At 50.1% G+C, this 25,485-nt stretch overlaps 1 protein-coding gene across 8 annotated transcripts in view; it reads left to right on the forward strand.

The window, feature by feature from the left end:
- CHST12 (carbohydrate sulfotransferase 12) overlaps window positions 1–25,485 on the forward strand; it is a 110,390-nt gene that overhangs the window by 18,106 nt on the left and 66,799 nt on the right. For 4 of the 8 annotated variants that reach the window (XM_075899604.1, XM_075899605.1, XM_075899603.1 and 1 more), the window contains one exon: window positions 224–1,866. The exons of 1 other annotated variant lie outside the window; for it this stretch is intronic. In XM_075899604.1, the coding sequence (XP_075755719.1) occupies window positions 318–1,568 (1,251 nt within the window). In that variant the 5' untranslated portion in view covers window positions 224–317 and the 3' untranslated portion in view covers window positions 1,569–1,866. Of the gene's footprint in view, window positions 1–223; window positions 1,867–10,641; window positions 12,408–17,484; window positions 17,750–18,750; window positions 23,992–25,485 lie in introns of those variants that run through there. 3 more of the 8 variants (XR_012896181.1, XR_012896180.1, XR_012896183.1) reach the window with 3 other exon arrangements.

Consider the following 25,485-nt stretch of genomic DNA (forward strand, 5'->3'; position numbering starts at 1 on the left):
TCGAACTAGTTAGTTCAAACTAGGCTTAGTCCTCGTGGAATGAGGTTTACTTAGTTTGAACTAAGCGCTCCGCTAGTTCAAATTAAGTTCGAACTAGCGGAGCGCTAGTGTAGCGCCTATCAAAGTTAATTCAAACTAACGTCCATTAGTTCGAATTAACTTTGTAGTGTAGACATACCCTCAGAGTGCCAAGAGACTGACCCTGTTTTTTGTGCTCTTCCAGGCCCCTTGTCAGCAGCATCATGTGGTATCCCACGCACCACAGTGAGAGGCTGAGGTGAACTGCGGAGGAAGTGGCGGCCCTGGCAACAGCCAGGATGACCAGAGCACGGCTGTTCCGCCTCTCGGTGGTGCTGGGTTCCGTCTTCATGATCCTGCTAATCATCGTGTACTGGGACAACGTGGGGACGGCTCATTTCTACCTGCACACGTCCTTCTCCAGGCCCCATGCCCCTGGCACGCTTCCCACTGCCACTCAGGACGAAGACGTGTCGGACGTGGATGAGTTCTTGGAGAAGCTGCTAAGCTCCGGCCTGAGGCAGACTGGTCCCTTGCACAGGAAGACGGAGCAGGCCCCGTTGCAGGGCTCCAGCAAGCCTGTCTTGGGCAACCTGGAGGAGAATGTGAGAGGCTACGACTGGTCCACCCGTGTTGCCAGAGTGAGCCTGGATCAGGAGAAACTCCAGGCTGAGCGGCGGAAGACGCTGCAGGAGTTCTGTGCCAATTCCAGCTTTGCCTTCCCTACTAAGGAGCGTTCCTTCGACGATATCCCCAACTACGAGCTGAACCACCTGATTGTGGACGACCGCCACGGCATCATCTACTGCTATGTCCCCAAGGTGGCCTGCACCAACTGGAAACGGGTGATGATCGTGCTGAGCGAGAGCCTGCTGGATCAGGGCATCCCGTACCGGCAACCCCTAGACATTCCCCGAGAGCACGTCCACAACTCCAGCACCCACCTGACTTTCAACAAGTTCTGGCGTCGCTATGGGAAGTTCTCCCGCCACCTCATGAAGATCAAGCTGAAGAAATACACCAAGTTCCTCTTTGTACGCGACCCCTTCGTGCGGCTCATCTCTGCCTTCCGCAGCAAGTTTGAGCTGGAGAATGAGGAGTTCTACCGGCGCTTTGCTATCCCTATGCTGAAGCTCTATTCCAACCACACCAGCCTCCCCACCTCTGTTAGTGAGGCCTTCCGGGCCGGCCTCAAAGTTTCCTTCCCAGACTTCATCCAGTACTTGCTGGACCCCCGGACAGAGAAGATGGCCCCTTTCAACGAGCACTGGAGGCAGGTTTACCGCTTGTGCCACCCGTGCCAGATAGACTATGACTTTGTCGGGAAGCTGGAGACCCTCAACGAAGACGCGGCTCACCTGCTGCAGCTTCTCAAAGTGGACAGGCTCCTCCGCTTCCCCCCCAGCTACCGGAACAGGACTGCCAGCAGCTGGGAGGAGGACTGGTTTGCCAAGATCCCTCTGGCCTGGAGGCAGCAGCTCTACAAACTTTACGAGGCTGATTTTGTCCTCTTTGGCTACCCCAAGCCAGAAAATCTCCTTAAAGACTAAACGCAATTGGAAATTGAGGTGGGGGGGGGGGTTACCAAAAATATTTAAAGCCTCACAGTATCCTGCTCTTAATCTCCCACCCCAGCAAGATAAAATTCAGTATATTTTTCTATTCAGCCCCTTCCACATTTGCAAGAATCCAGGATACTCCATCCAGCTGTGCATCACCTGAAGAGCTCCCTCTCCTCCCCTCCCCCGCCATCAGAAAACTTCCTTGTTCACTCTGTCGGCTGTGTCCTTTGGTCGCTTTTTATTAATACTTTTTAAAAATTAATATATTTGAAATATTTAATACAAATTGTGTGTTGTGGTGAAGGAAAAGGTGGAGTAAAAATGATACCCTTGCCCCCCCCCACCCCCACCCAATGTGTTGTCTCAGTGCTGTTGTGTGCTTTGGAGACAGGCCCGCTGGTGGGAGGGAGACAAAGGGGACAACTCCCCCAGGCCTCGGTGCTTCAGAAGGGCCCCTGGCTCCTGGCTGCATCAGCTGGAGCCTCAGGCCCTTTAAATCACCACTGGAGCCTCACACAGTGTGCTCCGGTCACCTCTGAGGGCTGGCTGGGATGGGGCAGGGCTCCGTGTGGTCCAGGGGGCTGGCTGCTCCAGCCCCGCCCTTTCCGCCTGAGGTCCTATCCCTTTCAAGAGCAGCACCCCCCACCTTGCCCAGGGGCCTGGCAAGTCTGTCGGGTCTCCTGTAGGGAGGCACCACTTCCAGTTGTACGTGGGGTTTACAAAGCACTCGAGGCCAAACTCAGAGCTGATGTGTGCAGGCTTTGCCCCTCTGCTCTGCGGGCACTTGCACCAGGTCTGAATTTGGCCCCAGTAGGTTAGACTTACGCACAGCAGGAGCACGAGCAATGACAGGAGGATGCTGGGGGACTAGGGCAGGTGACTGGTGAATTGGCAAAGGCAGGTCTGACAAAGAGGGCGGGTCCGAGAGAGGCTGGGACCTCTCTGCACAAGCATTAAAGGCCTTTCTTGTTTCAGGAAAGAATTCACCCGAGGCCCCTACAAAGGGCCACCCTCAGAGCAATAGGCCACTGCAGGCTGAGTGAGAGTGTTTAGGCATTGGCAAGCGTTTCACCCATCGGATGTCCAGATTGCTTCTGCAGCACGATTCCCTCAGTTCAGTCAAATGGCTGCGGTAACAGCGTCCTGGTCTGTGGTAACCCCGGGGGCGTGGGCTGATATCTCCCATTATCATTGCTCTGAGCCAGTATTCGTTTCTCTCTTTTATGTGGTCATTTCATCCTGTCCACATGCTTGTGAGCTCGCCCCTGATCAAAGCCATCTCCAGATGTGAGCAATAAGGATGTTAAGGACTAGTCGACTATCCAATAAGCAAATGCTTATCAGATAGCCAACTAGTTTCTCTCTCCCCCCATCAGATAGAGGCAGCAAGGGGAGGGGGAATAGAGAAGGGTACTTCAAAACAGCAGTGCTGTACAGAGCCCGGGGTCAGCTGGGGACTCAGGCTCCATGTGCCGCTGCCACTTTGAAATGCTGCAGCAGCGCTGCATGGAGCCCGGGGTCAGTACGCAGTTGATCCCGGGCTCCATGCAGCGCTGCTGCTTTGAAATGCGAGAAGCCCAACGCCGGGCTCCTCGTGGCATTTCAAAACAGCAGTGCCACGCAGAGCCCGGGGTCAGTTTGGATTCCCCAGCTGACCCCGGGTCCCGTGCGACGCTACCCTTCTGAAACGCCACCACGGTTTTTCAAAGGGGCAGCACCGCCCTATCAACTAATCAAATAGTCGATGAAAAATGCATCGACTAGTCGATTAGTCAGTGATACGATACTTAACTGAGTGGGCAACTGGGTGTCAGACAAAAAGCAGCTGAAGCGAGAACAGCCACCTGGGGGCATTAATTCATCCACATCTGGACAGGCCACTCGACCTGACAACCAGCCTCTAATTCACCTCTGGCAGACTCCATGTGTGACATATTCACAGGCACAAACTTATGAAGAGAACATGGCTAGGGTGCAAATATTAGTTCTGGGGAAAAGGGGAAGATCCTGCCAGAAGGGCAGTAAGGCAAAGCAGAGAGGTCTGTTGTCAAAGGATGCGATGTCCCAATCCTGACTTTCTGCTCATACAGAATGATTGGTGTAGGTTTGAGGGACCCTGCTGCAAGGAGTGAGGGTTGCTTGCCATGCCAGAGGGGCATGGGCTGTTCCCAAAGGAAATCGGTGCTTTTAGAAATACTCTAGTGTCTCGCTGAATCTTTAATCACGGCCACTTACAAAGACTGGCCATCCAGTGCTCTGGGTAAGCGGGTGAACATTCTTTTGGCTACAGTGTTTAACCCTTGCACAGACCTTTAGGTGGTTTCAGTAATTTACCTGTTGCTCAGCTCCTCAGATTCCTGGTCTCATGATCTTAACTTATTTCTTACCTGTGTTCTTTTTCCTTCTGGGTTATCCGAAGCATGGATCTCTCCTTCCGTCTCCTTTGGCTCTCTCCTGCCTCCCTTGCATCTTCTTGTCTCCTCCTGTTGCTGCCTCCCAGATGTTCTGCTTTTGCCTGCCCTCCCCTCCCTTCTGTTAGATGTGCCCCGGTTCCAGTTCTTGATGAATACTCAGCCACTGTCATACACTTATTCCCGGCAAGTGACAGGTTAAATCCTCGTGGCCACACTAGCAACGGAGAGTCTGATTCTGATCCTGCCTGTGTAGTTACACCTGTGGAAGACCAGAATCAGGTCCTCAGAGTGTTTCCCAGCCCTCTGTTGCACTGGTGTGTTTGAGAGTGAACCGAAAAGGAAGGGTTAAATGGAAGCTTCTATTTCCAAGCTTTAAAAAAATAAAGTCTGACTTCATTCCTTGTTAATTTTTTCAATCACCAGCAAATTGCCATGAAGTTGAAAGATGCTCATAGTCTCATCTCGCTTAATGAGTAGTAATAGGGGTTTCTTGTTGATTCCCAGCTCCTTAATTTCTGGAGGGCAAGGTGGTTAGTCAGTCAAACCTGCTTTTTAAAAGTGCACGCTGGCTGTTTTCATCTGTTGTCTTGGCAGTTATTTTCTTACCCTGGTGAATGTACTGGGTGTGTAATATTTGTGGATATGAGAGACGGGTAACATAATGCAGACTTAGTGCCAAACATACCATAGATATGTGTTGTACAATTCCCTCCTACTCCCTCCCCCCAGTACCATGTGGGCAAAAGTCCACTAGCGTCTCAGCTAAGATCGTCAGAGGCACAGTGCTTGGTACTGATAGCAGAAATGAGCTGATAGGCATTTGCTGTTGAGACTGTCTTCGTTAGTGTGGTCTCCCATCCGGGGCTGGCCTCATTAGTGCCGAGTCATGTCCGGGGCCGTCTTCGTTAGTGCAGTATCATGTCTGAGGGCAGAGGACTGGTTTCGCAGTTGGCTGCGAGCTCATGAAACTATTGCAAACCCCCTGGTGCTGGTGTTCAATGAGACTCCCAAACGCCGCCCTCTCCGAGCCAAGCAGTATTTCCCCAGAGAGGAAGGAGAGAGGTTCTCTCCTGCACCACACCCTCTGTGTCCCATTCTGGCAGCGTACAAAGGCTGTAAAAGCAACACAGCTGGCCAGAGGAGATTTTCCTTCCCCACGCTGTCTCTCCACCCCTCCCTCAAGTCAGTGGAGTCTCTCTAGTGCTAAGAAGACTGAGTGCTGCTCCAAGTTATGCAGCAATGTTTGGAAGGCTGCTGCAAATTAAGAGTAGCATGTAGCTCTCCACTCTATGCCAGGGGCCTCATTAGCCCTCACAGCAGCCCAGAATCAGGAAGACACGAGGGTGGCATAGAGACCCCTTTGCCTTGCCAACCCGGACTGTTTATTTTGTGCTGTGCCTGCTGGAGAAAGAATTCCCCCCCCCCCCCTCCATAAGTCTAGGACATGGCTGTGGTTGGTTCCATTCTACAATGTGAAAGCTCCTGGTGGATTGGAAAAACCCAGTAGCAGGATTGCCATCCCATGTGGGACTGAGGGTGAGTGTATGTTGGTGATTCCCATCTCACAGTCATGCCAGCGCACATCCAGCTAGCGCGATAGTTGCAGTAGGAGGGGGAGCTGTGGCGCAGTTAGCCACGCTGAGTACCCACTCATGGGGTTCAGGCTGGTTCTACTCAGTGCACCTCGCCAGTGCTGCTGTGGCTGCTACTCTTAGCATGCTAGCTCCCTGTGGACTAGGGTGAGAATAACGGGAGGGGCTGGAATCACACTTTGAGCATCTCAGGCCTGTGAGGTGCAGAGCACGGTGCTCTGCACCTCACGGACCTGATACCAATGGGAGCTGAAGGCGTTCGGGACCTTATAGGGTAGAGCAACAAAACTTGAAATTTGACCTTTCACTTGCCAGGAAATGGTCTCCAGTTTCAAAATATCCATTTATTGTTGCTGACCCCCTGCCTCCCTTCCCCCCACTTCTGCTGCTGAGAATTTGTGGTTAAAAAGGAAAAGATTATATGGACAGCACGAAGAATCTTGGGGTACCACAACTCTCTTCCCAGAGCTGAGACATGGACTCTCCTGCTTTGTGTGGGTCTGGGTTTAAGCCACACACTTCTTGGATTGGTTTGATGTTCCAAATGGGGGTGGGGGGAGTACAACCGGGCATGTGAATTTCAGCTCCATTGGAAATCCAGGAAAGCGGTGCCTGGCAAATAGAAAAAGACCAGTGGGTAGGGGAAGAAATCTTTCTGAGCACCTGTAATGATGCTATAACCAGCAGTGGAACTAAAACCTTGGTAGACAGCAATGCCTAAGACAGATGTAATGTCAGTGCTAATTTCCTGTGGGACATTGGGCACCTGCAAGCTGACAGGACTAAGCATGTGTGAGTAGGTCAAGCATGCTGATGGGGAGGGTGTGGCAAAGAGGATAACTGCCCTGGTGCCCAGTGATTCAAATATATCTGGGGCTCCTGACTGCTGCTTCGGCTACCACAGCAGCTGGAGCTCCAGATCCTTTAAATTGCTACCAGAGCACAGCATGGCATGCTGCAGACAGCACTGAGGGCCGCTGCCCCAGCCTCACCCCTTCTATCCAAAGCCCTGCCCCTTCCGAAAGTCCGGAGCTGGCCTCCGCTCCCACATCTTGCCCCAGGGTCCAGAAAGTCTGTTGGCTCAGCTAGAGTAGATGCGTGAACATACAGAGATTTTATGAGGAGCAGTCTGACTGAAGAATTCCAAATGTCTGTAAATGAGACTACACATGGTGTCAGTTTAGAATCCTAGAACTAGAACGAACCTCGGAAGGTGATCAAGTCCTCACCCCTGCATTCACGGCAGGATCAGCATCCTGTAGCCCATCCTGACAGGTGTTTGTCTAACCTGCTCTTAAAAATCTCAATGGGTGTTTCAGCTGATGTGTTCAATGCAACCATTTTGTAAATGCAATTGCTCCATGAGGTGCCGTGTGCACTGTTGCAGCGTAACGGACATAATCTAATCCCGCTGTCCTTACGCACACAGCACTCCCAATGAAATCACTGGAAGGTCTAGGTAAGGACCGTAGGGCTAAACCCATGTTTGCAAAGTTGTAGAGGCATTTGCTTCACGGGGTGTATCTGTGTAATTCCAAGCTCTACTCGGCCTCTAAGGACTTGAAGTGTCTGTTGTGTGTATGATATCTGTATCTCAGTTGGTAGCTGTTTTAATCATTTAAGATTACCCTACTGTTTAGCTAGGGGGAACAAGGCAGAATAGCAATCCTTATTAGGGTTGTAAATATCCATTTAAAAAGTTACCTGGCTAAATGATGTAATTGTAATAGTGTAACCAGTTAACTGTGTGTCTGGGGTCCAGCCAGTCCACCGCGGCTGGGGCTGCTCCAGCTGGATGGGGTCCTGTCATACCACAGGTTGGGGGTTGCTGCGGATGGCCAGGGTCCTGCTGGCTGGGCCACAATGGGTGGGTGAACTGCTCTTCCCTCCCCTGGTCCTCCAGTTAATCTGTTACCAGATAAGCATGCTGGGAAGGCTAATGTTTACCGGGTAATCAGTTAACCTTTTAGATCCCTAATTGTGATAGCAGTGGGCTAATGTGGGGCAGATCTGCCAACAAATATGAGACACTGGAACAGAAGGGTGTGTCAGGGCCTTTACATTCCTAATGGTGGTGTCCGGAATGAGCATCACCAGGAGATGGATACCAGCTCTGACAACGTAGAGAAGAAAAGGCCAGGGGGAGAGGAAGTTCTTCTTGCCTAAGCAGAACCTTTGACCCAGTTAGCAACAATGTCTATTGTCCTGTCGATATCTCATGCTGCGGAGTTACAAGATGAAGCCGGGGAGGTGGCTGTGTGCAGGAACTAGAAAGTGATGGTGTGACTGGGTTGAAAGGCTTCTCTGCATTCTTTTCTCTAGGACAGTGGTTCCCAACCATTGGTTTGCACACCCATCTGCCAGGCTGTGGCACATTGCCAGGCCACGCCCCCAGCTTTTATTTAATCCTGCCCACTCGGTTCCCAGGGAATTCCCTTCCTACCCACTTCCCCATGCAGTAGTAGGGTAAGTGGGGTGGCTGGCAGCCAGGTGTGATGCAGCTGGAGCCGGGACTGCAGTGAGGCTGTCCCTACTGGGGCAACATCACCGTGGTCCCGTTTCCAGCTCCGGTGGCTGCTATGTGGCTGCATGGAGAGCAGTTGTCTCGGCTGGTAGAGCCAAGCACTGGGTGAAGGGCAGCTTCCCTGGCTGGTAGGGCTAAGTGCTGTGTGAGAGGTGGGTGTTCTGGCCGGTGGGGCCAAACACCATGTGGAGAGTTGGCCTTCAAGGATGACGGGGTAGGAGGTTTTCTTCCAGCAGTGGCACTGGTGAAGTGCGAGGAGGCTGTGATCTCAGTGGGTAGGAGATTTGTGCACACCACTCCCCTCTGCGGCCATGTCTGTACCAGGCTGCCATTATCACTGACAATGCGCGGGCGTTATTAGAAATCAGAGGTCGAATCCGTGATTGCTCCGGCAGCATATAGGAGTTCAGTATGAGTAGAAACCATCTTCTGTGCAGGGAAGGCTACTTGGCTGGCCTGAAGGCTCCCTGCCCTCTGCCTCCCTCTCCCTTGTCCCGTACAGGGGTAGCTCAGATTTGCATTGCACTACGGCTAGTCTATTTTTTCCCAGGACCAGTAGGAAGCAGAGCATAAATTAAAGCCACCACAAAGCTCTACATATGAGAATTCAATGGTGGTTTAAAGCTTCGTTAACTTCCCACCTTCTGCCTCCCATTCCTGCAGGAACAGAGTAGCTGAGAAGTGAGTCCCTGGTTTCCTTGGTAGGAGCTGACGCCCTCCCCTCCTCCATACCTACTTGATCTCAGAGGGGTAGCTGTGTTAGTCTGTAACTTTTAAAAAAGCAAGTAGTCCTGTAGCACCTTCTTCATCTGAAGAAGTGGGTTTTGCCCACAAAAGCTCAAGACGCTAGATGTATATATTTTTTGTAAGTCTCTAAGGTGCTCCTCGTTTTTTTAATACCTACTTGGTGTTAGGTCCTTCTCAACACGTAAAAACCTCGGTTCCCTCATCGTATCCTCAGGCACTTTAAGTGGGGTAGCCTCCTTTGCTGCAATGCTTATCAGAGTGACCTTATATCGCATCAGCCCTAGGACTCTGCTCACCCTGGATGTACCCTGGGAACCCTTCAAAAAGCTAAGGGAAGTGCCTGTTCTAAAAGGACCCTTTGGTTAATCCCTTCTTGGAGAGAAGGGGACTCTGACTTTCTTAGTCTTTGCTTTTGTAGCAGGTTCCTTTCCTTACTCTGTGATGTAGATGTAGTAAGTGGTCTCAAAGGGGCAGCCGTGTTAGTCTGTAGTCTTTAAAAACGAGTGGTCCTGTGGCACCTTATTTTTGTTAGTTTCTAAGATGCACAGGACTACTTGTTGTCTTTAAATGTAAGTGGGACATTCATAGCAGCAGGATCACACAAGTGTCAAGGCTGCCATGTGATTTAGGCAGTGAGGGAAATGTTAGATCTGGTGCCCTGCCCTTAAAAAAGCCACCGGAGAGAGAATTCTTTGTGTGGGAAGCCATTCTGGTTGGGGGGGCAGGGAGAAAATTCCACTGAGGCTGTCAGCAGGTTCTGGCAGAGTGTCCTTTGAAAACATGCCATTTCCTATAGCAATGGAATTCAGAGCTTCCTCCTAAATAAAACCTCCTTAAAATTCGGCTGCAGTAGGAAGGCCCTACTCCCTGGTGCCCAGAGAGCTCAGTCCTCCCGAATGCAGAGGAACTGCTAAACTTGAAATGGCTTGGGAGTTCTATATGCCCAAGCTGCTGTCCTGCAGCTAAGGCTTATGAGTGTGACTACTCCCCAGCAAGTGGTTGCCGACGCAAGTCAGCAGAAGAGAAGCTGGCTTTGTGCAGTTGGAGGTTTGTTTTCTACAAGATACATCCTGTTTTCCTTTGCCTTGGGGCCACGATTCGTTCCTTTGTGAACAACAGTCCTGGTGGGTAGCGGTAAGTGGAGACTGGGACGGGCTAGTGCGCTGCGGCTCCGGAACGCCCCAGAAAAAACTACTGTATCGCTATGCAGAGAACAGCGAGCTCTTTTCTGCCACCCCATCCGCCTGAGCAGAGAGCTGCACCCTTGCTGCAGAATTCTACAGGCTGGTTCCAAAAAGCCTCGAGAGAGGAGACTGCTCGTCAGATCTCTGGGTTTCAGAGTAATGTCTGTAGAACCTTGTTGGGTCCATCCCTGTGGAAGAGTCTGATAGAATTTCCTGAGGGGCGGGAGATGAGTGAGTGGGTACTCGAGGGCTCTGCTGCTCCTCTATCCATCTCTGACCCTGTTCATTCCGCTCTCGCTATAGGCTCTCGCCAGCCATCTTCCTTATTGATGCACAAGGGGAGCTTCCCGTCTGAGAACAGGGAGTTCACCCAAGGCTTACTGGTCCAGGTACAACAGCGATATTTTAGTGGTCTGCAGAAGCTGCTGGTGCAAACACAGCTGTGTACAGGAATTCCTAACAGAGACCTGTGATTTGCTCAGCAGTAGGCCTCAAGGGATATGTGTACACTGCCTCCCACCCTGGGTTCTCAGGCTCACACGAGTGCACTAGAAACAGCTGTGTAAATGTTCCTGCTCCGACTTGTGGGGGGGGGGGGGGGGGGGAGCTGGAATATCCTAGTGCTGTCTACACTGCTCTCTAGTGCCCTAGCATGAGTGTGGATCCAAGCTGGGAAACTCACTTGCTGTGAGTGTAGACACATTCTTCCTGCCTCACTGTTCATCAATGTGAAATCATCACTGTGCCGAGTCCTAGATACCCTCTATGCCCCATCGCAGTGGTGGTAGTGTCCTGGTCCCAGCCCTTGAGCTCCGGGGGAATTTGAAGAGCATAGCATCTCACAGGACAGAGCTGTCTGGGAAGGACATGGGGTTAGCTGTGAAAGCACAGGGTAGGCAGTTAGAATGGCTTGTTCATATACCCAGCTCAGCTGTTCCCGTGCTGTAGTCCTTAAGCAAGTCACTCAACTGTGTGGTGCTACTTCCCCATCTGTAAAAGGGAGGGAAATAATGCCTCCCTGAGATGGGGAGGGAGTGATTCATTCATTTGTAGAGCTCTTTGCCTGGGAGGTGAAGTAGCAGTGTGTGTATTAATCTGCCCCTTCTTTGTGTTGGTGCAAGGGATAGTGAAACATGGTTGGTCTTATGTAAAAGTGCAGCAGCACCACTCAGTGCAGACTTGGTTGGTCAAAGGGTGAGCTTGGAGGATGTTCACGAGAAAGTCTAACACAGTGGTGGGCAATCTGTGGCCCACAGGTTGTATGCGTCCTATTGGGGTTCTATGTGTGGTCTGCAAGACATTTTGTTTTTCATTGCCCACACGCGGGGTTGCCAGATTCCACTGGGTTTTATCTGTGTAGTTTCTTTTCCTACCAGTGTTACTAACGTGCAGGGGCGGATATAGGGCAGGGCGAACGGGGCGGCCGCCCCGGGCCCCGCGCTTCAGAAAGCCCCGCGCATGCGCCGTGGTAAAGGGGGGCCCCGCGGAATTATGCTGCCCGGGGCCCCGCAGAACGGTCATCTGCCCCTGCTAACGTGACACACCCGTAAAGCAAGGGCTCGTGAAGTGAGGTGTGTGCTGATTGCACACAACCAGAGCCTTGGGCGGATACAACATTTGTATCCACATTTGCATCTGTATCCTCAAAAATGAACCGTGGCTATCCGCATCTGCGGGTGTGGATATCCACAGATAGAAAGCGGATATCCACAGATTTGCTGGGCTCTACGCACAATGTTGACTGTAAGAGCCATGCACTTCCTCTGCATCCAATCAAATTGCTACTATGGTTCAATTGGCACCCCTTGCAAATTCTAGGCAAAAGGGCAGTGAGCAAAACTACCCTATCCCACGAGCCCATCTTGGTTATGACAATCTTGCAGCCCGCTGAGATCAAGGAGGGCCACTCACATGGCCCACTTGCTAGACTAGGTTGCCCATTGCTGTGCTAATGGGTCTCGGGTGCAGAAGAGCCTGCCACACAGAGCTCTCAAGTACTGGTACTGTTTCCCAGAAAACATATGGAGGTCAGAGTTTTATTTAGCACACCACATCTGGGATGGCTTCTAAGCTGCCCCAGATGTTTAATCAGTCCCGCTTGGGAAAGGCAGGGAAAAGCTGAATAACTTTGCCTTTCCCCCAGTGCTGTAGGGAGAGGCAGGAGGAGAAGCGTGCTGCAGACATTACTGGCCACTTAAAGGAGCCATTGCTTTTTGTCTTTAATATGTCCATGTTTTAAAACAGACCCATACCACTAAAATGATCAGATCCATGCAGAATCCTGGTGCCAGCATGTAATGTCTTTTTACCCTATGTCAGACTGGAATGCTTGACCGACTACAAGGACGTTTGCTCCAGAGTCGCAGGTCAGTGGCTTGTCTTGTCTTTTTACTCACCAAGCAGATGGATAACATACAGCCTCGGAGAGCTGCTCTTGCAGCAAAGACGTTCCAGTGTTCATATTTATTTCCCTGGGTTGCAGGAATTTAAAATGGATGGAAGAAAACGAGATTGGAAAAATAATCTTGTTTTGTTTGGACCCAGGACAGTTCTCTGTGGAAAAATGGGAGGGATAAGGAAGAGATTGTAAAACAGATGTGTCAAAAGCAGGCCTGCAGCCAACTGGGTGTTCAGATGGGAGTGGAACAGGGCTGGGGTTGAGTGTTTCCAAAATATAAGAAAAACAGGAAGGTGGGGAGGAAGAAAATCAAGAGAACTGTTAAAAGCAGGGTTCCAGCTAGATGGATAAATGCCGAGGGCTTGTCCTCATGCTCAGGGATGTGGTGGTGCAGCTTGCACAGCTGTAGTGCTTAGTAAAGACACTACCTGTTGCAACAGCAGAGCTTCTCCTGTCAGTGTAGGTCCTCCACCTGCTGGAGAGGAAGTAGCTGTGTTGAGGGGGGAAGCCCTTCCCTTGACATAGTCCTATCTATGGGGGGGGGGGGAGTAGATATAACTCTGTTGTGTGGGTTTTCCACTCCCCTGAGCATCATAGTTTTACTGGCATAAGTACATAGTGTAACCCAGGCCTTAGATGTGCAAGAGGGAACGTTAAGGAAGCATGTGGTATCTTGAATAACATCTAAGCTTGTGCTTTTTAAGAGCAGGGATCCCAGAGCAGACAATAAGGAAATAGCCTGGAGAATTAATTTGATCTGGGTTGGAGCTGACCAAAATAGGCTGCACAAAAGCTGAGGAACTGGTGATAGGATCACAGGGGCAGCCAGCAGTTGAAATGGCTATTGTTTTAGCAGAGGTGCTGGCAGGGGCTTTCAGAATTTGGACATGGAAACCAGCCCTGCGAAAAGCAATTTATTCTGCCATCAGTTGAGGGTGTTTTTCACCCACGTTTGGATCATAAGGTTCCCTGAGACCTCAGCTTCTCCTCCAACCTGACCATGCAATCAACTCAGTGTTTGTAGCACTGGTCTGCCTGTGTAACAATTGCTGTGAAGTCCTAGCCAATCTCAAAACTCTCTGCAAGTTCCAAATCCATGCAGGGGATGGGCTTCAAAGGCTGAGCTTGTTTAACCCACCACCTTTGATGGGAAAGAAAATAGTACTGAAAAAATTAAAAGGTAAAATCAGGCAGCTTCTAGTGAGCTATGTGCTCCCCGGGGAGCTTTGTTAAAAGCAGTGTATTTTAAGGAAGGTCAGAGCACTGGGTGATTAGAGCTAGGTGAGATGATCTGGATTCTATTATGTGCTCTGCCACTGACCTGCTGTGTGACCTTGGGTTTGTCATGTAACCTTTGTCTGCCTGGTCCATTTTTCTTTGGGGTAGACTGATCTCTAGAAAAAACCACAAACATTCTGGATGTGTCCTGGTTAACTTTTACAAAGAACATAAAAACCTTGAGTTAATTACCAATCGATTAACTCAAGGAGTGTATGCATCTCCTGTATCAGTGGTGGGCAACCTGCAGCCCATGGAGTTTTATGTCTGGCCCACAGGACATTTTGCTTACCGTTGCCCATGCGCGGGGCTGCCAGATTCTGCTGGTTTCTGTCCAAGTAGTGTTTTTCCTACCGGTATTACAAATCTGACACACATGTAAAGCAAGGGCACGTGAAGTGAGGTACTTGCTGATTGTGCACAATGGTGACAGAGAGCCGTGCGCTCCCTCTGCAGCCAAAATGCTACTATGATTTAATTGGTACTCCCTGCAAATGTTAAGTGCACAAGCACAGTTAGCAAATCTATTCTGTTCTGGGAGGCTGTCTTGGTTGTGACAACTTTGCAGCCCACTGAGATGGTGTCAGCCAACGGTCAGGGCAGTGAGTCCCTTATGACCGGCTGAAGTTCTTTTAAATTGTGCTGGTATAGATGATTGGAGCTCAAATGGGGTGGGCTACTATACCCCTCTTTATACCCCTTGGGTCATGTAGGCTTCTTCCTGGTCTCAAGTGGCCAATTAGGAAAAATGGCTTTGAATGCCAAGTTTCCCACGCAGGGTGCAAAGCATAATTTACACCTGGGAAAATGCAGACAATGGGCACCTCTGATATGTGATGGGCAAAGATTCCTCTCCTGGGACAGTGCAGGCGTGTCAACTACTGGTACTAGCCATCAGGGCGACGGGAGGCCCCGGGTCGTCAGCTAGCCCATTTACTGTCTGGTTTCTGTTTATGGTAGAGTCAGGGACAGGCAGCACACTTGCGTTCCCAGGGCATCAAAGGCTGACTGCCTTTCTCTTGCTCTCTGGGGGAGGGAAACAAGATGGGGTTCGTGTCTGGCTACAGATGGACGAGCCATTCCTGCAACCCATTCACTGTCCTAGGTTGCCCATTCCTGTCCTATGTGTTTGTCAGGTACCTCCCACAATGGGGCCTCAATCTTGATTGGGCCTTAAAACACTAGTATAAGACAATTGCATAATAACTGATCCAGGTGTGTGTGTTTGTGTTCCCCGTGGTTATCGTATATTACAGTTTCCAACATAAACGTTAGAGACTGGCTTAGTTAATCTTAGACCGGTGTGTCTTGCTTTGACACTAGCACAAGTCTTTTTGTTGCGATTTGAAAGTCACCATCTGTATATGTATTTTTTTGTCTTGTGCACATGTGCATGTATGCCTACATACACACAAGATAACCGAGTTGGCACTTGAGCCCATGGTAGCGAGCGTGTCAGGATGGCCTGACCAGATACAGTGGAACTTCCAATAGGGTGAAATTCATGCCTGTGCAAAAGACAAACACAATTTAGGCTTGTGAATCGCTCAGAAAAGGCCCAGCTTTTACACAAGCCTTGGTTTAACTTCCGCATAGGAGTTAATTTCACCAGGCCTTCAAAGCCTTTCATTCCCACACCCAAAATAACTTCACTGTACGCAGCAGGAGCTCAGAAGTAAGGTTGCAATTAGTATGTTGCTGTGCACTGACAAATGAGGACTTTCCGTCTTCTTTTCTACTAAAAGAGTTTCACTTTCTCCATGTCCTCTCTAAACAAGTCGCCTCATATATAAAAATAGTCATGTCCCGGAAACGTTCAGATTCTGTAACCATAAGCTGCAGGCTGTTATTGCAACGCATGTGGGAGAATCAGAACTGTATTTACAAGTGGGTGTGGACATTTCTCCAGCCATGGCCCTCCGCCTGGCTGTGATTTTTCTGATTGAAATGGAGCCAGCATTAGCAGCCAAACATTAAACCAAATACATCATAGGTGGCTGCACAACCCCCCGCCATAAGGTTTTTCTTTCAGGGACTTAGGTACTGAGGCATGACCTTTTTGAGCCAGCAGATTTAAATATTGTAGCCTGTCCCTGGCTCAAAATGCTAAAGCTGAAATCATATTGGAGCCAGATCTCAATCTCTCCTCTTCTCCATAAAACTCCCAAAGACGTGTGTTTCTCTTCTTGCACCCTTTTTTGTGTTGCCTCCAACTTGCATCAGGTTGTAATAGCCATCACTGTCATATGTAGCTGAACAAAAAAAAAGTGTATATTTTAGAAATGTCCATCTGTCTGTCTGTTCAAGAACTCCCCCTAAATGGTAAGAGCTCGGACCACCAAATTTGGTATGCAGCATCATCTATCCTAACTTGAAGCAAGGTCAGGGTTTGGTTGTGCCAGGAAAATGGGAAGTACCAGGAATGGGAATGTTTTCCATAACATGGAAAGGGAGGGGGCAGAGATAGGAGGGAAGTGATACTGAAAGTTGCCACTGGGGGAGGCAGCCGCACCACCAAGGGAGTGGCCAACAGAGCTGGGGCTTCACCATCTTGCCTGTCACCAGGCCAGGTAAGTAGCCCTCCTGCCCTTCACCACAGCAATGGAGGGTGGAGGGGAAGGTCCATACGAGCTGGGGGAGGGTTAGGGGAGGCAGAAGGCCCCTGGCATCCCAGGGGAAGGGGTGAGGGAAAGCCCTGCCAGGAGGGACCCCCCCCCTACCCTGAGCCCCTTAGCAGGGATGCATCATGGATTAGAAATGTATCATATGATGCAGGCCTCTCCACATTGCATCACCAAACCATTGCTAACCACGTTGAACGGCACCCCCCCTTGCAGCACACCAGTTTCTATTGTGTAGAAGTGACGTTAGTATCTGAGAGAGTGAATTTGTATGAAGATGTTGCTGAACTTCATCTTGAAGTCGAGCAACTTCCAAATGGTGTCCCTATCTCTATTTATCATATTTCTAAGGGTTTTCTTCCTCTTGGAATAGGGCCACCAAGTTTGCATACAATTCTGAACTTTTGGAAAGTTTGCCTTTTGTATCTATCCTGGGTTTTAATTAAGGATGTAAAATCCCAGTTACAAAGTTAACCAGTTAAACGTGTTTAACCAGCTAACCATGATCCCATGGTGGGAGGCTGCTCCAGCTATTTTCATTGACAAAAAACTTCCAGCTCCACGAGGGATTTTAGTCTTTTCCCCTCCTTGTGTTATCAACAAGCATGCCATGTGGACACCTCTGGGCATTTTGTTGCTAATTCTGGCCTCCAAGAAACGGGCCTCAATTCCCAATCAACCCCTCTGGTCAGCAGTTTGAACTCTGCTGCCCTGCAGTCGGGTGAACGGCTACCTGCTGTGCCTTGCAAGCCCCACAAAATTTAAATCCCTTTTCCTGCTTCCTGAGCATCTAGAACCCTCCCAACCACCCCATGCTTGCTCAGTGTGCACAGATCTCATGATTTCTTCCCAGATGCCCATGCCTCGCCGTCACAACAAACGCTCTCCCGCTTGGACCGCTGTGGAGCTGTTGGATCTGATCAGTGTCTGGAGAGAGGTGTCTGTTCACTCCTAGCTGCGAGTGACCCACGGGAACTGGGACATGTATGGGCACGTTTCTTGATCTTGGCGTGAAAAGAGGTATAAACAGGACATGCTGCAGTGCAGAGCAAAGATTTAAAAGACTTGTCTCAGTTCGTCATCTCAGTTCATCACATCACCATGATGTGAACAGGCGCTTCACTGAAGACCTGCTGTTTCTTTAAGGGGCTGGATGCTTTCCTTGGCGGTGACCCACCCCTCCACTGCCAAGAGCCATGTGGCTACTTCAGAGGGCAAGGAGGCTGTACCCAGAGGACCTCACCAGAGGATGAAATTGTAGACGAGGAGGTTGAGGAAGATGAGGACCAAGGGCTCCCCCCGAGGTCACCGATTGTGTCTGGCAGCCAGGAACTGTTCTCCACTGCTGACAGACACAGCCGGTCTGAGGAGCCGCTTTCCCGGGACCAGGAAGCAGGGGATGACACGCAGGGTAGGTGGCTGTGGCTTGAGGAGTGCAAGGCGGAGGGCTCGGAGAGGTGGGAGGCTGGTGGCGTTTCTGTGAGCGGCACACGTCCGTGTGTAGCTAATCCATGTGGCCAAGCTGGATGTTGATGCTCGCCGTGATCTCAATGGAACCCCGCAGCAAGGCCATTGAAACTTTTTCAGGGATGCTTGTGAATTTCCTGCCATAGAGTCCCTGGTGGTGCCGCTTTGTCCCTCCCCCATTCAGGACACGAGCTCGTGTTATTCATCAATCACTTGTGCAGAAACCAAAGTGGAACATAGGTGGGCTGCACGTGGGAGCCAGGTGAAAGCCACAAGCCTGGAGACATTATGCCCTGGTTTCCTTGTTTCTTGGGAGTGGTGGGTGATGGTAGGACTGGAGGAGGCAAGCCAGGGGTAGCAGGCGGGGGGGCACATGGGGGTGGGAGGGGAGCGCACAGCCTAGCAGGCAGGACCAGGATATGCATGTGGAGGGGTGCATAGATACTCCCATCCTCCTCCAGAGCCCTGCCAGAGCGGAGTGCTTGCTGGCCCACTCGGAGGATTTAAAGGATGCACTGGCCCTAAGGTAAATTGAGTTTAAGACCCCTGGCTTAGTAGCTAAATCATGGCTCGTAAAATCTGTATCCAGGATTCAGCTCCTAGCATTGCCACTTAGTGACCTTAGTCAAATCAGCCCTTGCAGGGTCAGGCCCACGGTGCTGTTTTGGTGGAGAGTCATTCACTCCTATTGTTTTAAATGCAAGAAATGGGTTAGATGCAAATGACTGGTGTAGAATTTTCACATGCACCAGTTTTGTTTCCTCTGGTAATAACTGCTACCCTGCACCTTTTATCCCTTACTACATAGAACTTCAGAAAACACCGGGCAAGGGGCTAAATAGAAGTGCAGTGAGTAACTCTGACTTTTCTGACTGTGTGTAACCTTTCTTCCTTAATGTCACAGTGAGGTGATTCGTTTTAATTATGTTTTTCATGGGCACAAAGAACTAAAAGAATGAAACTCGCTTTACCCTGGGCTAAGGATTGAGAACAAGTCAACACGTGGGGATCTTGAGGTGAGTCTGTAGAATTCATCCCTGGGATGTGAGCCCTTTAGCAGCTTTTACTCAGTTATCTGTCCTGTCGATTGTTGCTTTGAGAGAGACATAGAAGGAGGCAACCTTCCTAACAGTAACACATTTTCCTTATCGTTGTGAAGCACACACTTAGCAGAAACTTGAAAAAACATGTCAAGTAGCCTCTTTGAAATATACAGACACACATTCTCTGTTCTCCTTTGTTCTCGGCCGCTGGCAATATGGAAAATACCAGCCATCAATGGGTTAACTAGCAGCCAGGTGACTTTTAAAGGCTCTATTCCCTTGAATAACATTTCTCATCCTTGTTTGGGTGATGGTCCCTGTATCTAGAGCGAGACCTTGTAACATGCTAAGTAAAAAAAAAAAAAAATTGAGAGGAAACTTGTCATCTTCCTGTATTATTTAACTAGCGGTTCATGACTAATAAACTTCACATTGGTGCTAGTGTGTTGGAATCACACTCCTCTTCCCTTTTCTGAGAATACAGAGCATAAGGATGACAGCTGTCTTTCAGCTGCCAGGACGTAGGATTAGGAAAGTAGGAACCCTGGGTTCTGTTCCTAGCTCTGCCTGTGGCTTGCACTCTAACCTTCAGCAAAGTTGCTGGCTTAACCTCTTGTTGCTTCAGTTTCCTAAACTGTAAAAGCTCTTGGAGATCTCAGATGGAAAGTGCTGCGCTGCAGTGTGAAGTCAGATACGAAGCTGATGAGTCTCTTGGAAATACTCATGAGCACAATCTGTCCTGCACAACGAAGTCAGAAAGACTGGATTACATTAATGCCATGTACCCTGGACCACTTAATATTATGTATGAGCTGGTGAAGTTGAGAGTGAAGGTGTAGAAGGGGACTGTGTTGGACAGAGAAGTAGGAGAAAAATTACATGAAGGAGCCTACATGTAAATTCACAGGAACCCAAAGTCTCTGCAAATGTGAATTATGAAAATGTTCCAAGTCCCCCCTCTTTTCCTTTAACGTGCCTCCTTGAATATTCAGGGCCAGCTGACTGGTTCTACACTTTAGGTAGACACCCAATATGACTTGCTTCATGAGGCACAAATGCACACCCCTCTGCTCTGAAAACTCACCAGAGTTGTGGTCCAGGCCCTGCAGACAGACTTACAGAAGCAGCTGTCCATCCGCACAGACAGAGGGAGGAAACTGAAGTTCCAACAGGAATAATTTAGAGATAGTTCTGTGGCTGCTGTGTTGTACAGGAGGTCAAACTAGATCAGTGTTTCTCAACTAGTGGTACGAATATACTCGAGAGAAGTCTGGGGTGTATGTCAACACAGCTGAAATTTGGAGAAAACTGAATTTTTGTTTTAAGTTTTACACCGTTTTATTATTTTTGTACTTTTTACACTGAAAAATTTCATCACCCACCTGGCTACGATTAAGTTATTTAAACAAATGTGTTTCAATGGTAGAAAAAAATGTTGTGTGTCTGAAAACTGTAGGTACTGGGGGTACTTATAATGTATTTTTTTTAAGGGGCACTGTATTAAAAAAAGGTTGAGAAACACTGAACTAGATGATTGCAATGGTCTTTTTCTGGCCTCTGAACCTTTGAGCACTCTCCATACCACCATCTATCACAGCGAACAAGCTATCACAGCGAACAAGCCAGCCTAAGAGCACTGCACCTGGAGGAGTTACAGCAGGAAATGTGCCCAGAGAAAAGTTTTGCAGCCACATCTCTGCTAACCACCACTGTCCATGATGTGGACCAGCAGAGGGCAGGATTGTCTCAGAAACATAGCAAGCCAGAGCGATCCCCATCCTCACCCCCCTTCTGGTTTCTGCTCTGCCTGGCTGCTGTCACTCACTTTCCTGTGCCAGGCTGATTGTTCTCTGCTGAGCTGCCTGTTCTGTTTGCCTGTATTTCTCTGAGTGGGCTGATGTTTGGCAGTAAGCAAACTGGAGGGCTGAGGACATTGTGAGATTTAATATATGATGCATTTCAGGCCAGTCCCTAATCCAGGTGTGTGTCACTGCTGTCCACAGGTGGTGGGTATTAGAGGCAGGGGGAGGCTAAGCCTCCCCAAAAAGCCAGATGTAGCTCTATTCCTGGTCCCCCTCCTGCTTCTGGCTCTTCCATGGTTGGCTGCCTGGACTCCTCTCACTCTAAGGCAAGGGCTGTGCTGCCTGACACTGTGGGTCTAGGAAGACTATGGCCATACTGCCTGGGCCCCCAGTACTGGAAAGGCTGGGACTGTAATGCCCGGTGCTTTGGGGTGGGAAGGTTAGGGCTGCACTGCATGAACTCCCTGGATTGAGGGGTGCTAGCCTAGGGCAGAGGGTACAAGAGGCTGGGGTTCTGGTGGGTGCAGAAGGGACATGGCCTCTGGTGGAAGTGGCAGGGTTGGGGAGCTCCCCAAGCTACTGGTTCACCCTCCACCCATGGTGCTGTCTGCAGCTCTTAGCGTGCATGCTTGCTTTAGGGTCACCTCAGCACCGGCCAACTTGGTATCGATTCACTTTCTCTGGATGGCCAAGCAAGGGAGTCTATAAACTGGTCGTATTTTGGTCAGTGGCTCGTAGGGCTGCAATGCCAGTCAAGTTTGGTCCGTCTGCCCCTCTCTCCAGCTGGACAAGTGCCCAGGCCAAATGAGGTTGGAACCTGGCAGAGTCTATTCCTATACATCGAGCACTCGATGACTGATGGTAAGAGGGAGGGGAGACTCCATAGCCAATGTAGACCTGGGGTCAGCACAGATGGGAAAAAGGTCCCTACTAGGAGGGCAAGGAGTGGAATTTGCCTCATTTAAGAAATATCTGAATTGGCCCCACTGTTCCCCATGCTCTGAGCTTCCCAGGACTTAGCCCAAGTGTAAAAGAAGCAAAAGAATGCAGCTGTGCCCAGTGCCAAGTGTGTTCTTTAAAGGAGCTGCCCCTGCCAACCCCAGGGGCTTCTTTGCTTCACAGCCAGTAGGAAATCCAGCATTGCAGACACCTTCGGCTCAGTGCCCACCATGGTTCCTCTTCAGACAAAGTCGTCCTGTTACCTGCTACATGCATCCATTGCTCTCGGGTCTCTTCTTGGGGGTGAGGGTTGGATACCTGCCCGGGAGGAAGTGGCAAGTCTGTTGTCCTGATCCGTATGTGGGATGAGGTTTATCAGATTCCACTGATCCCTCTGGAGCCAAGGATTCTTACCCAGAGGTGGCTCGGAGCTAGACTACACCCAGGCACAATGGGCACTGTTAAGCGTTTGGATTAGAATTTGGAGAGGTCCATTTGACTGGAGACAGGTGGTCTGGCTGGGATTCTATGAACACAGGGCTGGGCAAAATATGGTCCAAGGGGTGGATCTGGCCTGCAAAGCCACTGGATCCAGCCCATGGACCACCCTGCCAGGACAGCTGCTGCGGATTTAAAGCTCAGTCCAGTGGCTCTCTGCTCTGGAGAGAGGGGGAGGCTTTGTGTGATCTCCCCACCCCCAGCCCACTCCTCAGCTCCTATTGGCCAGAAAGAACCAGACAATAGGAATTGACCCCAGCCAATCTCTCAGCTCCTATTGACTGGAAACAACCAGCCAATAGGAGCTGAGATTGGCCTGGGGGATGGGGGCAGCTAAGCCTTTCCCCCTTCCAGGAGCTGAGAGTCATGTGGAGGGAATAGCCTGCAGATCTAAGTGATCTGGGACTGCAACAGGCAGGGAGCACAACTTGCCTTGGGGTGCTGGCCAGGAGCTGTTTCAGTAAGTGCCTCCCAGCCAGAGCCTGCCTCTGGCACCCCTGCCCCTCCCCCACCCAACTTCCTGCCCCAGGTAACCATCCAAACCCTCTACCCCAGGTCACAACTCCCTCCTAGGACCCCCTCCCCCAGGCCAGAATCCTCTCCTGCACCCAAACACCCTCCCAGACCCTTCACTCCCCCATCCCTGACCCAGGTCACAACTAGGGTTGCCAGGTGTCTGGTTTTGAACCGGACAGTCCGGTATTTGAGCTTTCTGTTTGGGAAACAAATTGAGAAAATATAAATGTCCGGTATTTTCTAAATAAGATGGAATGTAGATTGTGATGTAATGTTAAGTGTGTCCAGTATTTTTGTTGAAACCATCTGGCAACCCTCGTCACAACCCCCTCCTTCACCCAAACTCCCTCTCAGACCTCACACCATCTCCTGCCCCCCAGTCCCTTGCCCCTTCTGTTCCTAGCCTCCATCCTAGACCCCGCACTCCCTCCACAGAAAAGTGCGGCCCTTGACCACTTTCCAAAATCTTGGAATGCCCCCCTCCACTAAAAATGATTGTCCATCCCTGTAGTAACATAAGAATGCCCAGCGATGGACACAGGCCCTGTGCTAGTGCTGGAATTTTGTAGGGAGTAAAGAGGGCTAATGCTGTTGTAGGAGGCTACACGGATATTTCCTCATAATGATTGTTTGTGACAACATGGGTGACTTTGTGCGGGTCATTAGAAAAGCAGAAGGATGAAGCTTTTCAAAGCCATTCTAAGAACCTGGGCACTCGGTTCCTGCTATTTATATTGGCAATTGCATCTCCAAAGCCCACCCCAAAATACAGGTCTCTCCTCATCTCTGCTAGTGGTTTCATCCAAGACAGCCAGTGAGGTTTCAGTAGTGGGCAGGAGTGCCTTTCGCGCTCCAAACAACACGAGGGAGGTTCAGGTGCCTTAATGGGATGCAACTGGGAGGTCTCCAGAAAACACTCCTGCTATACAGAGCTCTACTTTTCCCATTTCTGCATTACAGATCTTTCCAGGTGAAGATGGCTTTGCCTGCCCTGTGGCTACACAGCCCTGTGCTAGGTCTCTGTGCATGTTTGGTGCAGTGCAAAGTGCCCACTGGCCTAGATCTCGCACTCACTGGCAGTGGATAGATGGAAAAAGACAGCTCATTTCCTTGCTTGTAGTGCAGTCAGTGCACCTACTGGCTCCTCGCCAAGAGATATGAGGAATAACTAAACTTCTGTGCCTGTCTTTGGTTTCCGGTGGGTGTGGGGTGCTGCTCTCCTTGAGTTTCACAGGGTTTGAATTGAGGACAAGAACCATGCTGGGTCGGGGAAATATTCAAAGTGATTCACCACTTTCACCTGTAATTGACTGTGCAGCCAGGCATGACCGAGATAATCTGGGAGCTGGGGCCTCAGGGAAGAGACCGCCCTCCGCACAGGGGGGGGGGGGGGGGGGAATTCCAAGTAGTGCTGTATTGGCCAGTGTGGCTCCTTTGTGAAATTATTCACTGTGTCCTCTTCTTTCTCCTCCTCCCTCCAGCAGGGACAGAGGGACTTCAGGCTCTAAGGGTCCTTTGCTTTGTTTTCCTTTAATGTAACTACCCTGATAGCAGTCTGGTCTGGAGGAATGTGTGCAGGGCGCCCTAGCTACAGGCCTGGGTCTACCATGGACTCAGTCAGGCCTTTTTGAGTCTCAGCATACCCTCCGGTGAACCAGGGCTTGCACAACCCACGGTAGTCATCTCAGGCAGGGTTGGGTGGCTTCCACTCATACAGCATGGCTGGAAGGACAAAGCTGTGGGGAGTATGTGATTCCTGAACAGAGCATGAGGATAATTTGCCCCAATCACCTGTCCTTGAGGATATGTATGTAAGCCACCATCCTTCCGGTCCAATTCCCTCCCCACTTGCACTATTAACACTTCTTATCACTGCTTGCCAACAGCGGGGCAGCCCCGTGTCCTACAGTTACCTTTAGGGATAGTACCAGTTGGATAGCCTTATCCTGGTGAATACAGTAGGTGGCAATGGGAGTCAGGAGGCCTGGCCATTGTCCACTGTGCCACCAATCTTGGACAAGCTTACCTAGCTGGTGTGTGCCTCAGTTTTCCCATCTGTAAAATGGCAATAAAGTGCTCCGAGGCTTCCAATAAAAGGGCTTTGCATCTGCAAAGAATCGTTATTGTGGTGGACGAACTGTGGGCATGTGGTATGCTCAGAGTTAAAGAAAACAGCTTGCAAGAAGACAATTCCATTGGTTTGTTCCAGTTTTCTCCAGCCAGGCTATGAGGGGAAATGCTTTACGTAAGCCAGAAGTGATTGAGGATGTATGAAAAGTTGAAACTGCCAGATCCACCAATCATCATGAGGGGCTGAGTCCTGCGGAATGAGAAACTGGCATATGCAGGGAAGGAAATAACTGGCCAAAAGCTGAGTAGATGGGAGTGTTTCACTTCTTGCTATTTGGGTAACAGGCTAACCCCTACCCATTCCAGGCAAAGGCAGCCCGTGCTTAACCAGTCCACAACCCCGCAGCTGCACCTCCTCTTGCCTAAAAATCAGGCCCCACCGATTTCAAAATGGGCAACATTTCCATTAATTTGAATGGGACCAGGATTTGCTCTGGAAGTGCAAGTCTGTGAAAGATTGGAGGATGGAGGGAAGTGTTTAGGGTGCTGCAAATGAGACCACAGAGACAGTGTGTTTGGTCTACCCTGGGTGGACTGTCGCATAGGTACTCTGCGGTGGTTTATGCAGCCTGTTCCGGAAGCAACGTGGAGTTCTGATTGAGCACCCGAGACTGGCAGTTAGTTTCAGAGTTTTCAGCCAGATTTGGGTTAACATCGTGTATAAGGAAAGATGAACTGCGACAGTGAATTACTGCCCCTTCCCTGCTATGTTACTGCCATCCATAGTATACAGAACATGGATTAATTTTGTT

The sequence above is a fragment of the Pelodiscus sinensis genome, chromosome 16 (genome assembly GCF_049634645.1).
Source record: "Pelodiscus sinensis isolate JC-2024 chromosome 16, ASM4963464v1, whole genome shotgun sequence".
Taxonomy (NCBI): Eukaryota; Metazoa; Chordata; order Testudines; family Trionychidae; genus Pelodiscus; species Pelodiscus sinensis.